Here is a 14,415-nt window from a genome sequence, read left to right as displayed (position 1 = left end):
AATATTAAAAAAAATCCATGAAAATCAAACTACCAAATTTAATTGGGACGTCAAGGATTATCAACTTAAAACTGTATACCGTTGGGTTAAAAAGTTACCACAACCCTACGTAAGGAATCGTTTTAATTCATTTTCGTTGGTCTCTTCGGCTGGTGATACCTCGGACACCTCTGCAACCTCTATGGTGACGCGATCTGGTATGGGCTATAAGAGGCCACGTAAACATAATTTCCATCCTTATAGACGCCAGGGCGGACGTTCTCCAGATAAAGAACTAAATGGCAGTAAGGTAATTAATCTGAGCGAATATAAATTAACCCCGTCTGATTTGTCTCTACTTAATAGAGGCCTATCTTTTTCACCTGCAGCTGGTCTTGATACGTTTTCTATTATCAAAGACCTACATCTATTTGCTCGGTCTCTTCTCTTCAAAAGACATTTTTTTGATAATGATTTACATTCTCTTTTTCCCACAGACGAAGAGCAAACAGCCCTGAGGATCCTGGAGGAGTTGTCGGATGAGCACAAGTCCACTGAGGGAGGTAGGATACCCCCATCTATTAGACCTCGCTCCAGGAAATTCCCCCCTCTCTCCAGTTGTAACGCAATTGATCTATTTGTGCAGGTAGTCACTAATGACTTTAAGAAAATCCCCCAGCACATCCGGGGGGACAATCTAACTGGGGAGGAGAGACAACGTTTGCGCTATTTGCAGCAGTTGTCTGGAGTCGTGCTCAAACCGGCGGACAAGGGGGGTAACATTGTGATTTGGCCCACTACTATGTACGAACGTGAGGCCTTTCACCAACTAAAAAATTCTGTTTGCTATAAGAAGCTTACGTTTAACCCCTTGTCCGCCTATTGTGCACAGCTCTCCACCATTTTATCTGCTGCAGTTGATGGTGAGGTAATTACTAAAGAGCTGGCTGCAGCATTGGTTGTTAAAGAGCCCACCATTTCTACGTTCTATCTCCTCCCTAAAGTGCATAAAAACATCAGTGTCCCCCCTGGGCGTCCAATTGTGTCGGGACGGGGGAATTTCCTGGAGAATATCAATAAATGGATTGATTCCATTTTACAGCCATTGGTGGTGGGTCTTCCTTCCTTCCTCAAAGATACGACACAGCTGCTTCGCATGGTTGATGGGCTCTTTCTTGAACCCGACACTCTTTTGGCTACAGCTGATGTCGAATCTTTATATACTAGTATTCGACACCATGACGGCCTGAGGGCCGTTAAATTTTTTCCAGACACGTCCGACTACTCCTCCAGGTTCAGAGCTCTTGTTTTAGAGTTGTTAGAGTTTTCTCTGACCCACAACTTTTTTACTTTTAAGGGGTCCCTCTACCTCCAGCTCCAGGGCACAGCTATGGGGGCGGCCTTTGCCCCCTCATATGCTAATTTATTCCTGGGGCTGTGGGAGAGGGACCTCTTCCTGGCAGATGAGCGGCCGTCGTCGGTGGACTGCGTCTTGTTATGGGCGGGGTACATCGACGATGTCTTTCTCATCTGGCAGGGTTCCCCTTCGTCTTTGGATTTGTTTTTTGAGGGAGTTAATAACAATAATTTGAATATTCGCCTTACCGTCAATCAACATCGGGAGAAAATTGAATTCCTTGATGTGTCCCTCTGTAGAGAGCTCGATGGTAAAATTGGCACTAACATATATCGTAAGCCCACATCTACTAATATGCTGCTACATGCATCCTCCTCGCACCCTGGCCATATGGTCCGCGCTGTACCGGTAGGTCAGTTTTTGAGACTACGGCGTATCTGTTCCTCACAAGCAATGTTTGAGGTGGAGTCAGAGAAATTGAGTCAACGGTTTTTGGAAAGAGGCTATAGCCGCAGATCTATCAAGAGGGCCTATCATAGGGCTAAGTGGTCGAATAGGGATTCCCTATTGTATCACACTCGCTCGGATAGAAATGAAAGCAATGTGATTAGGTTTGTTACTAATTTTAGCACCCAATCCGAGTCAGTACGTACTGCCCTTACAAAAGCTTGGCCTATCTTGATGACCGATAACACCATTGCAAAAATTATTCCTAAAAAGCCTGCTATAACCTTTCGCCGTGCAAAGAACTTACGGGACCGACTAGTGCGGAGTCACTATGAGAGCATGACCCCTCGAACATTTCTGGATAACGTCCCCATCAGGAGGGGTTGTAGACCTTGTAGACACTGTGTCGCCTGTATCAACATTGAGAGTAGTGATTCATTTTTCGACTCGTCTGGACACAATAGATTTCCAATTGTAAAGTCCATTAATTGCGAGTCGAGAAATGTTATCTACTACGCCACGTGTCCGTGCTCCCTGATTTATGTTGGCCTGACCACACGCCAACTGAAGGTGCGGGTCAGGGAGCACGTGCGCGGTATCGAGGCGGCCAGTGAACAGGAGGATACATCCCTCCTGAAAACAATACCAAAACACTTCAAGATCTACCATAAGTGTAATAGCAAGGGTCTACGTGTTAAGGGGATCGATTCCATCGACTTGGGTATCCGGGGGGGCAATATCTCTCAGCGCCTCTCCCAATTGGAATCCCGATGGATCTGGACACTTGATACAGTCCATCCACGGGGTCTTAATGAGCATTTCAATTTCTCGTCTTTTCTGTGATTCCTTCCTGCTGTATTTTTGTGCGGGACACATCTTTTAATTTAGTCTTTTTTAATATTGTTATTTTTTGTTATTTATGTGTTATGTCTATTTACATTTTAGCTGTAGGTGTGCTGATCTTTTCTTATGGATGTCGTGGACGTTGATGTGGACCTATGGACAGGTTGATTCCTTGGACAAATTATATCTTGTGGGAGTTGAAGACCATTCTTTACAGAATGTGCATGGACATTAATATTTTCCATCTGGAGTGGAGGACACTTGGAATTGCACATCTTGACCTTTATGTGACAACCAGATGTCTTTAAATTAATACTGTATACCGTTATCCTGATGTGGTGACATCTCCTTGTGCCTTTGTCTCGATTTATATATTTATTTATCTTATATAGTTTGATTTTTGTTGCTTAAATTTGACATTTAGTCACTATAGATTTTCCATGCTTACATCTGTATTCTGTGTTACACTTACCATCTTAATTAGTCATATCCCTACCACTTTAATATGTGCCTGGGATTTTCCCTACTCCAAAATGGTGCCTCTGGTCCCGGCATCTTCTATGCGCATGTGCGTTTCCCTCTTCTTTTGGTTCGGCTGTGCTGAGTTTGCGCCGCTACACACTCACCGTCGGGAGTCACAGGGCCCTGTGCCGACTGGGCGTGTGGTGATGTGCGGCGCTTCACGCAGTAATGCCGCCTTGCTAAAAGTCCGGTTTGACAGTGGGACGCGCTTGTTGGTCTCCTTGGCAACCGTTACTTCCGGTTGCGGCGCGGCACTTCTTGTTAGTGGGACGCGCTTGTAGGTCTCCTTGGCAACCGTTACTTCCGGTTGCGGCGCGGCACTTCCTGTTTTAGGCTGATATAAAGCGGCACACTTGAGCTTCTCTGATATCCCCCTGAGGAAGGTTTTACTACCGAAACGTGCGTCGGGGAGGGCGCACGGACCCTGGATCCACCCCACTAATTCGTCTCCATTTAGGTAATGTGCATATTTTGATTTTTGATATTGGTGTTTTGGTCTCCTTTCTTTACATATATGCCTGCATGCGTAATCCAGCTTGGAGCATTATAGTATGGACCTTTCTTTGGTCCACCATGTACACTTTAGGGTGGGAGTTGTGATCCCGGCTCCGTGCGTCCTGTGTATGTTTCTCTAGTGGTGTCTGTGCACACCCTGTGGCACTTTGCCTCACCTGTTTCTTAAATTGTGATGGTTCTATTATAACATTTGTGCATAATAAAGTTTATATATATTTTTTACTTCATCATTATTTGGATCTTTTTGGTCGTTTTCTTTGGGTCTTTTGACTCACAGCTTTTTCATACACAGTCCAGGGTACCGGATCACAGGTGTCGATGGTCCGGCCGGCTTGGAAGTGTGTTGGGAGTCCCCCTTGCCAAGTGGAGTTAGAAGCCTTCCCTCCAACACTGTGTAGTCCCTTGCTGCCTTAAGCCTCTCACAAGGTCCTCACGTTCTCTCTGTCCTCCAGGTTGGTAGGACACTACCCGTACGACAGGTAGCTTGAGCCTTTTTACAGGGTCTCTATCATGACCCGGGCTCTACGCGCTACTGTGTCCTCAGGTTTCAATGGAGGACAGGTGACTTGCAATCAAGCTGTCCTGCAGGTTTCTGCTGTGAGACGTAGAGTACTTCACAACCCCGGTTTTCCGGCTACCAGCATCTGCGCTCAGTAGGGAGGTATCTCAGTCGCAGCTAACCCCCCAGTTCTTCACTCTCCTGCGCTTCACCTCCCCTTCACACTCTCTACAATCTGTGCTGCTTTCCCCTTTGGCTCTTTCCAGGAGCTGCAGCACCTCTCGTGGCTGCATGGCCCCTCTCTCTCCTCTCTGCCCCAGACTGCTCCAGTCTGCTGTCTGACACTCACTAACTCTGACTAACTACTTTCCCTCCAGACCAGATTATATATAGGGGAGCCACCCACAAACTGGATCCGAGCTCCCTCTTCTGGCCTGGAGTATGGACATGTTGCATGCTTGTGATTACCTGATAAGAGTTCCTTCCTCGCTTCCAAGCGTGACATCACTCTCCCCGTGAGGAATGCAATGCCACTGTAACAACCAGGAAACTGGGGAGTTACAGATACATCACAGTTACACCTCTATTTGGATAATGTCTACACCAGTAACCAAGTCTTCAGATCCCTTTTTGCCAAAGATACTGCAGCATGCAGTACTGTGCGTAAAAACTAGAGGCCCGCCTAAGTCGCTCACTGGGCAGTTGCTCAGAAAGCGTGAGAGCAGAGCCCAATGTAGGGAATATCTGCTGATGTTCAAGTATAATAAGGACAAGAGGGATGTCCTTCTATTTACCATAATACATGAAAATGGCAGCACTCCCATGCCTGTACAGGGAACCTCTACTCAGACCTCCAAACCCGATTGCATCCTATGGAGCAATCAGAACATTAGAGTAGCTGGTAACCACCTCAAGCCTTATAGTGCCATGTAATAACAAAATTGTATTACCAAAAACCGACCATGCACTTTGTATGGATAGCACTTTATAATGCTTATGTGCTATCACATTCCTTTTAGCAAAAAAAAGTGCAGAGTCTGTTTCAAAAGAGGAATAAGGAAGGACACCATTTATTAGTATGGGAACCCAGACTAACCTTGCCTATACATTCAAAGTCTACCACACATACATGAATTTTTATTCTGATTTACACTGCTATTACACCACTTTATTGTAGCCTTTTGTACTCAACACATCTTACATAAAAAACTACAAATAAAACCGCTATCTATTTATGTTCCTTTATCAATTTCCTGAGGGATTTAGACTGTGGAATGGGGTTGCTTATCTTTTTTGCAGCAACCGTGTCCAGATTTGTCACTATACCCCTAAATTAATTCCTTGAAGGGTGTAGTTTTCTAAATGGGGTCACTTGTGAGGGGTTTCTGCTGTTTTGGCATTTCAAGGGCTTTGCAAATGCAACATGGTGCCCACAATCTATTCCAGCCAAATTTTTGCTCCAAAATTGCCCCTTGCCTTACAATTTTGGAAATTGTTCTTGTGTTCAGTGAAATATTGATTAAAATATTACTTTTCAATATAAACCAATATATCTATACCTATGTGTGTATTAGGGTCTTCTCACAATTCTTTTGAGATGGGTGTCCTGGATTTACCCTGACTGTCATACTGAGCTAGATTATAGGAGTAATCAAACACTGGTGTACTTAGATTATGGTAATTTGTGGTGCTTGTTAGATCTGCATATTCCTTGGAATCAGTGGCGTATCCAGGGGGGGCAGCCGGGGCATGTGCCCCGGGCGCAGCCGACAGGGGAGCGCCAGCGGGCCGCCTGATGATGCGGCGGTTCGAGGAGGCTACTTGTCGAGTCATACCCAGGGGTCGGCAGAGGAGGGGGAGCGGGGGCTGTCTAATAATACTCACCTGCTCCTGGCGCGGTCCCTGCAGGTCCCTGGCTCCCCGGCGCCCCAGCTTCTTCCTGTACTGAGCGGTCACATGGTACCGCTCATTACAGTAATGAATATGCGGCTCCACCTCCCATAGGTGTGGAGCCGCATATTCATTGCTGTAATGAGCGGTAACGGTGACCGCTCAGTACAGGAAGAAGCTGCTGGGGAAGCAGGGACTGCACAGCGCCAGGAGCAGGTGAGTAGAACGGGGAGGGGAGCGCTGCGCGATATTCACCTGCTCCTCGTTCCTGGCGCCGCTCCATCTTCAGCGTCTTCTGCAGTGACGCTCAGGTCAGAGGGTGCGGTGATGTGGATAGTGCGTGCCCTCTACCTGAACGTTAGTGCAGAAGACGCTGAAGATGGAGCGGCTGCTGGAACGAGGAGCGGTGAATATTGAAAGTGCCAGGGGCCTGAGCGACAGAGAGGTGAGTATGTGATTTTTTTTTTTTAATCGCAGCAACAGCAAATGGGGCAAGTGTCTGTATGGGGCCATAACATTTGTGCAGCACTATAATGGGGCAAGTGTCTGTCTGGGGCCATAACGTTTGTGCAGCACTATAATGGGGCAAGTGTCTGTATGGAGCATCTATGGGGCCATAATGTTTGTGCAGCACTATATGGGGCAAGTGTCTGTATGGGGCCATAATCAGCTTTTGTGCAGCACTATATGGGGCAAGTGTCTGTATGGGGCCATAATCAGCATTTGTGCAGCACTATATGGTGCAAGTGTATGTATGGAGCATCTTATGGGGCCATAACGTTTGTGCGGCACTATACGATACGATACACTTTATTGATCCCGTGGGAAATTATGGTATCACAGCAGCACAACTTACATCATAAGAATCATAAAATGAATTACTTAATTGACATGACAGTTTGTTGACAGAAGGACATTATACATTAGAATAGGACATACACAGCGGGTGAACTGAAAAGTAGAAGAAATAAAGTAGACAATCCCCTTTATGATTTAACCCTAATGTTATTGTTGTACATCCCCATAGCAGTTGGCACAAACGATTTCCTATATTTTTCCTTCTTACACCTCAGAAGTATTAGCCGGGTACTGAAGGTGCTCTTCTGTCTCATGAATAGCTCATATAGTGGATGTGCATTATTGTTCATAATTGCCATACACTTTTTCAGAGTTCTTCTCTCCACTACCTCCTCAAGAGAGTCCAGATTGCAGCCCACAGCAGAACTTGCCTTTTTGATAAGCTTATTCAGCTTATTAGCATCAGAGGCCCGCACACTATTACCCCAGCATATGATTGCAAAAAAGATGGCACTTGCCACCACAGACTGGTAGAACATTTCTAACATTTTGCTGCACACATTAAAAGACCTCAGTTTCCTTAGGAAATACAATCTGCTCATCCCCTTCTTGTAGACAGTCTCTGAGTGGCATCTCCAGTCCAGTTTGCTGTCCAAATGGATCCCCAAATATTTATAACTCTCCACCTGCTCTACCTCCTGACCAGCAATAGTGATCGGTAAGCATTCCAACTTAATCCTGCTATAGTTGGCCACCAACTCCTTGGTTTTCTTAACATTTAGTTGTAGATAGTTACCATTGCACCAATCCACGAAATTCGACACCACCCTTCTATATTCCTCATCCCCCCGATCTCCCCTAATACATCCCACAACCACGGAGTCATCCGAAAATTTTTGAAGGTGGCAAAGATCAGATTTATACTGAAAGTCTGATGTATACAGGGGCAAGTGTCTGTATGGAGCCATAATCAACGTTTGTGCAGCACTATATGGGGCAAGTGTCTGTATGGAGCATCCTATGGGGCCATAATTAACGTTTATGCAGCACTATATGGGGCAAGTGTCTGTATGGAGCATCCTATGGGGCCATAATCAACGTTTGTGCAGCACTATATGGGGCAAGTGTCTGTATGGAGCCATAATCAACGTTTGTGCAGCACTATATGGGGCAAATGTCTATATGGAGCATCTTATGGGGCCATAGTTAACGTTTGTGCAGCACTATTTGGGGCAAGTGTCTGTATGGGGCCATAATCAACGTTTGTGCAGCATTATATGGGGCAAGTGTCTGTAAGGAGCATCTTATGGGGCCATAATTAACGTTTGTGCAGCACTATATGGGGCAAATGTCTCTATGGAGCATCTTATGGGGCCATAATCAACGTTTCTGCAGCACTATATTGGGCAAATGTGTCTATGGAGCATCTTATGGGGCCATAATCAACGTTTCTGCAGCACTATATTGGGCAAATGTCTCTATGGAGCATCTTATGGGGCCATAATCAACGTTTCTGCAGCACTATATTGGGCAAATGTGTCTATGGAGCATCTTATGGGGCCATAATGAACTGTATGGAGCATTATATGGGGCTCCTAATTCAATATGGATATTCAAAAACACTTAACCTACTGATGTCTCAATTAATTTTACTTTTATTGATATCTATTTTAACATTATGGGGATTCAGGAATGTACCTTGGCTTGGTCATACAGTTTCAATAGAGTTAAGATTCAAATTGGGGGAGGTTTGGGGGGGGGGGGGTGCCAAACTGATCCTTTGCCCCGGGTGCAGGAAAGGCTAGATACACCTCTGCTCGGAATTATTGGAAACTACTCTTAAAACAGCAGAAAAGTTTTTTCTCACAACATAGCCTAAACCACTTATAACACTGTCATTAAAAGTATTCGATGGACACTGCAGTCATTATTTTTACAAAGCACTTTAATATTTGACTAGAGCCAGCGGAACTTTGTGTTTAATTATAAACTAAAACTGTGTTTTAAATGTTTCTCATTTGTAGAATCCATGTCCGCTGTGTGATGAAGCCAAAGAAGTTCTTCTACCATTTATGGATAGGGTAAAGTCTGATCATGTCTTTTTTTTGCACATACCGTAATTGAAGGATAACTATTTTTCTATAATAAGAAAATGGATCTCGTAACAGATCACAATACGAACTACATGCATATACCATATATTTTACATCACAATGCAGGTGTACTTGCTTTGTCTGAATGGCTGTATCATCCTCTATGAAAGTTCTAACTCCATATTCACCCAAACAGCTCCTTAGTGTCTCTCCTGCTGCTGAGATCTCACACTGCTCAGGATGGAGGGGTGAACAGATACTGAATACATTGATTCATGAGCTATTTCATTCTGTAGTTAGACTCATAAAATACACATCCCAATATCATATTTATAAAGAGACTCTGACATTGATTTTCAAAGTAAGTACACCAGGCACATCAAGTCTAAGATATCTAGTAATTAATTCCATTTATTTGATGTCAGCTCCATGATAGCACACCTCTGATTGCCTTCCCGTGATTAGACAGGGAAAAAGCAGAGTATTAAAAACCTGCACCCTTTTCTAGAGTAGGTGATGGGAGAATTCTGCTAACAATATTTCCAGGGCGCCTTTCATGACAGCACACCAGGAGACAGTCCTTCTCATCCTTTAGGGAAAGGAAACACATGAGGGGTTAAACCCCTCCCCCCCTCCACCTTACCCACTGTTTTTCCAGTCCCTAGGACTGAAGCAGAGATGCCAAGGATTACCTGGAACGAGCTCATCCCCGCATGTATAATGTCCATTTAATTATTTTATTTAGTGATATAAATTTATTCAGAAAAAATATATATTTCTCAAAATGGCGCCTGCTATGCTTGCGCAGTAGCATCTATCAGCTATCCGATGCTACTGCTCATGAGCTGCAGGCGCCTTTTTGCTTGAGTAAAAAAACAAAGGTCCACCAAGATGGTGCCAGTGGCACCTGTGCAGTAGCATCTATAGGATCGCTGATAAATGCTACTGCACAGGTGCCGCTGGCACCATTTTGAGAGAGATTTTTTTTTCTGAATAAATTTATATCACGAAATAAAATGGGTATTATAGAAGCGGTCATGCTACAGTGCAGCCACCTGCCTGCTGAATATGATTTTTTTTTTCAAAACATATTATATTCAGTATGTAAAATAGGCAGGTAACTGAGGGATCAGTGACCTGTCATAAGCCATATAGATGACTATAACAGCGCCAACCTGACACTGTCTGAAGAATACTCAGCACAATCCTGCTAACAGGTTTCCTTTAAGTAAGCTCAAGAACCCTTAGCCTTGTTTAACTTTAAGATAGAGCAGCCCTATAGAGTTTGTTTTTTTCCTCCAGGAAGAGAACCAGAAGAAGTGCAAGATGTAATACTAAACTATCAGAAACACTTAAGAAACAGCTGTGTAGTGTATCATGAAAATCCTAAAGGAGGAGCAGACCTTATTTATTGCTGACATAAGATCCATGGTTAGGGAAGAAGCACAAAGCACAATCTCTAGCCTAGTCCCCCCCAAGACAATACAGGGCATGCCCCATCATAAGAGCCAGATGGGAAATGGAGGTGTCATCAGAAGAGGAAGAATGTTCCTATTAGGCTAGAGTCACACTAGCGAGTTTTACGGACGTAAGAGCGCAGAAAATACGTCCGTAAAACTCGCCAAACAAACGGCACAATTATTCTCAATGGGTCTGGTCCTATCAGCCGTATATTACGGTTCAGTATTATACGGCTTTCTACGGCCGTACAAAATCGCAGCATGCTGCGTTTGTCAGCGTATTGCGCAAAAAAAGCCAATGAAAGTCTATGGGTGCGAGAAAAATACGGATTCCACACGGACCAGCAGTGTGACTTGCGAGAAATACGCAGCGGTGTTAGTGAAAAGCCGGTAATTCAATTGCCGGCTTCTCATTTCTCCTTCCCAAACCCGACATGATATGAGACATGGTTTACATACAGTAAACCATCTCATATCCCCTTTTTTTTTGCATATTCCACACTACTAATGTTAGTAGTGTGTATGTGCAAAATTTGGGCGCTGTAGCTGCTAAAATAAAGGGTTCTGGTGGATGTTATCATGAACTGGAGCCTTGGAAAAGTTCCCACGCTCGAGTTCATATGAGTTCATCCACCAGAGGGCGCCTCACCGCAACTCAATGTAAGTACAGATCACTCAGCTTTCCTTTCATCACCCGGGGATTACAGACACGAGCGAGTGCATTAGCACAGCTCCTGATGATTTAACCCCTTCAGATGGATTTACTTCGTGGGACGTGACAGGTCATCAGAGGGTATGTATATTGTGGGTTTATTATTTTGCCAAGCGAGGGTCTTCAGATGGATTGAGAGAGCAATAAAACACTAAAACAACCTGTGTGTTTATTTCATTAAAATAATTTTTAATAATGTGTGTGTGTTTTTTAACCCTTTCAGACAATTGGATTAATAATGGATAGGTGTCATAATTGACGCCTCTCCATTATTAATCTGGCTTAATGTCACCTTACAATAGCAAGGTGGCATTAACCCTTCATTACCCCATATCCCACCGCTACACGGGAGTGGGAAGAGAGTGGCCAAGTGCCAGAATAGGCGCATTTTCCAGATGTGCCTTTTCTGGGGTGGCTGGGGGCAGATGTTTGTAGCCAGGGGGGGCCAATAACCATGGACCCTCTCTAGGCTATTAATATCTGCCCTCAGTCACTGGCTTTACCACTCTGGCCTGAGAAAATTGCACGGGAGCCCACGCCAATTTTTTCCGCCATTTAACCCTTTAATTTAGCAGCTACAGCGCCCAAATTTTGCACATACACACTACTAACATTAGTAGTGTGGAATATGCAAAAAAAAGGGGATATGAGATGGTTTACTGTATGTAAACCATATCATAAATTCCAAACCAACAATTTACACCCACATCAATATGTTATAGGGGTGCCAGGATAAATGGTGGTTCAGTGCATATAATCATGAGAAAAGCCAAAGAGAACAATGAAGCACCAAGAGAACCAAATAATCATAGAAAATCTTTATTATTAAAAAAGAAGTAACGGGTAATTATAAAACCAGAGAATGACAGGAACACATCACAGAAAGGGTGGCAGGGTGGACACCATTAGATAAACACATGTAAGTGAGTAGATGTTAATAAACATGAACAGGCATACACATGTAACCATGGGCAAATCAAGACTAAAGTGTATATCAATAAATCATTACACCGTGTACCAAGTCAGATATGCCCACAAATCATAGGCACAAAATGCCAATTAGTAAACAGAGTGCGCAGCCATGACAAACCAAAAAGTATCACAGTTTACCTGTAGTGCCACGATGCCACCCACCCCAACGCGCGTTGGCATTATGGGAGAAATGTGCTTTTTATAGTAAGAGTGGCCAATCAGAAAGTAAACCCAGCGCCGTGTATCGGCGCATGCGCAGTCGGATCGTATCCTGCGATTCTTCTTTGAGTGGATATGTTCGTGCCCTGGACCGCATTCTGCCCATACCTTGTTTTCTGCCTTTTTTGTTTGGAAATTGACCGATTAGACGCTTTCTCTTGTGGCCACTCACCAGCTTCTGTGCGCATGCGCGCCGGCGCCCCGTTGCTGGGCAACTCTGGCGGTGTCTTCATGGCTTGGCTGTGGGTCGCGCCATCTTCTCCGCTCACGTTATCCACGTGGGCGGGGACTGGTGGTGCTTCCGCTTCCTCGCCTTGACTCCGCTGGCGTTGCTCCGGCTGCAGGATACGATCCGACTGCGCATGCGCCGATACACGGCGCTGGGTTTACTTTCTGATTGGCCACTCTTACTATAAAAAGCACATTTCTCCCATAATGCCATACCCCCGGAAGAAGGCACAGCGCCGAAACGCGCGTTGGGGTGGGTGGCATCGTGGCACTACAGGTAAACTGTGATACTTTTTTGTTTGTCATGGCTGCGCACTCTGTTTACTAATTGGCATTTTGTGCCTATGATTTGTGGGCATATCTGACTTGGTACACGGTGTAATGATTTATTGATATACACTTTAGTCTTGATTTTCCCATGGTTACATGTGTATGCCTGTTCATGTTTATTAACATCTACTCACTTACATGTGTTTATCTAATGGTGTCCACCCTGCCACCCTTTCTGTGATGTGTTCCTGTCATTCTCTGGTTTTATAATTACCCGTTACTTCTTTTTTAATAATAAAGATTTTCTATGATTATTTGGTTCTCTTGGTGCTTCATTGTTCTCTTTGGCTTTTCTCTTTGTATGTAAACCATGTCTCATATCCTGTCGGGTTTGTGAAGGAGAAATGAGAAGCTGGCAATTGAATTACCGGCTTTTCACATATCTCGCGCTGAATTAAACATAAATACAGAATATATATATATGTGTCAATGACATATATATACAGTGCCTACAAGTAGTATTCAACCCCCTGCAGATTTAGCAGGTTTACACATTTGGAATTAACTTGGCATTGTGACATTTGGACTGTAGATCAGCCTGGAAGTGTGAAATGCACTGCAGCAAAAAAGAATGTTATTTCTTTGTTTATTTTTTTTTTAAATTGGGAAAAGTTTTTTCAGAGGGTCATTTATTATTCAACCCCTCAACTCACCAGAATTCTGTTTGGTTCCCCTAAAGTATTAAGTACACAAAGAACAATGAGCTTCACATGTTTGGATTAATTATCTCTTTTTCCAGCCTTTTCTGACTATTTAAGACCCTCCCCAAACTTGTGAACAGCACTCAAACATGGTCAACATGGGAAAGACAAAAGAGCATTCCAAGGCCATCAGAGACAAGATCGTGGAGGGTCACAAGGCTGGCAAGGGGTACAAAACCCTTTCCAAGGAGTTGGGCCTACCTGTCTCCACTGTTGGGAGCATCATCCGGAAGTGGAAGGCTTATGGAACTACTGTTAGCCTTCCACGGCCTGGACAGCCTTTGAAAGTTTCCTCCCGTGCCGAGGCCAGGCTTGTCCGAAGAGTCAAGGCTAACCCAAGGACAACAAGGAAGGAGCTCCGGGAAGATCTCATGGCAGTGGGGACATTGGTTTCAGTCAATACCATAAGTAACGTACTCCACCGCAATGGTCTCCGTTCCAGACGAGCCCGTAAGGTACCTTTACTTTCAAAGCGTCATGTCAAGGCTCGTCTACAGTTTGCTCATGATCACTTGGAGGACTCTGAGACTGACTGGTTCAAGGTTCTCTGGTCTGATGAGACCAAGATTGAGATCTTTGGTGCCAACCACACACGTGACGTCTGGAGACTGGATGGCACTGCATACGACCCCAAGAATACCATCCCTACAGTCAAGCATGGTGGTGGCAGCATCATGCTGTGGGGCTGTTTCTCAGCCAAGGGGCCTGGCCATCTGGTCCGCATCCATGGGAAGATGGATAGCACGGCCTACCTGGAGATTTTGGCCAAGAACCTCCGCTCCTCCATCAAGGATCTTAAGATGGGTCGTCATTTCATCTTCCAACAAGACAACGACCCAAATCACACAG

The 14,415-nt window shown here is 44.6% G+C and overlaps 1 protein-coding gene across 3 annotated transcripts in view; it reads left to right on the top strand.

The window, feature by feature from the left end:
• Nucleotides 1-14,415, top strand: part of C1H5orf63 (chromosome 1 C5orf63 homolog) — a 205,269-nt gene that overhangs the window by 147,137 nt on the left and 43,717 nt on the right. For 2 of the 3 annotated variants that reach the window (XM_077291405.1, XM_077291424.1), the window contains exon 4: nucleotides 8,876-8,932. The exons of the other annotated variant lie outside the window; for it this stretch is intronic. In XM_077291405.1, the coding sequence (XP_077147520.1) occupies nucleotides 8,876-8,932 (57 nt within the window). The remainder of the gene's footprint in view (nucleotides 1-8,875; nucleotides 8,933-14,415) is intronic. 3 annotated transcript variants of the gene reach the window in all.

This window comes from Ranitomeya variabilis, chromosome 1, assembly GCF_051348905.1.
Source record: "Ranitomeya variabilis isolate aRanVar5 chromosome 1, aRanVar5.hap1, whole genome shotgun sequence".
NCBI lineage: Eukaryota > Metazoa > Chordata > Amphibia > Anura > Dendrobatidae > Ranitomeya > Ranitomeya variabilis.
Note: the sequence above shows the minus strand (reverse complement) of the source record. Positions and strands in the feature narration are given on the sequence as shown.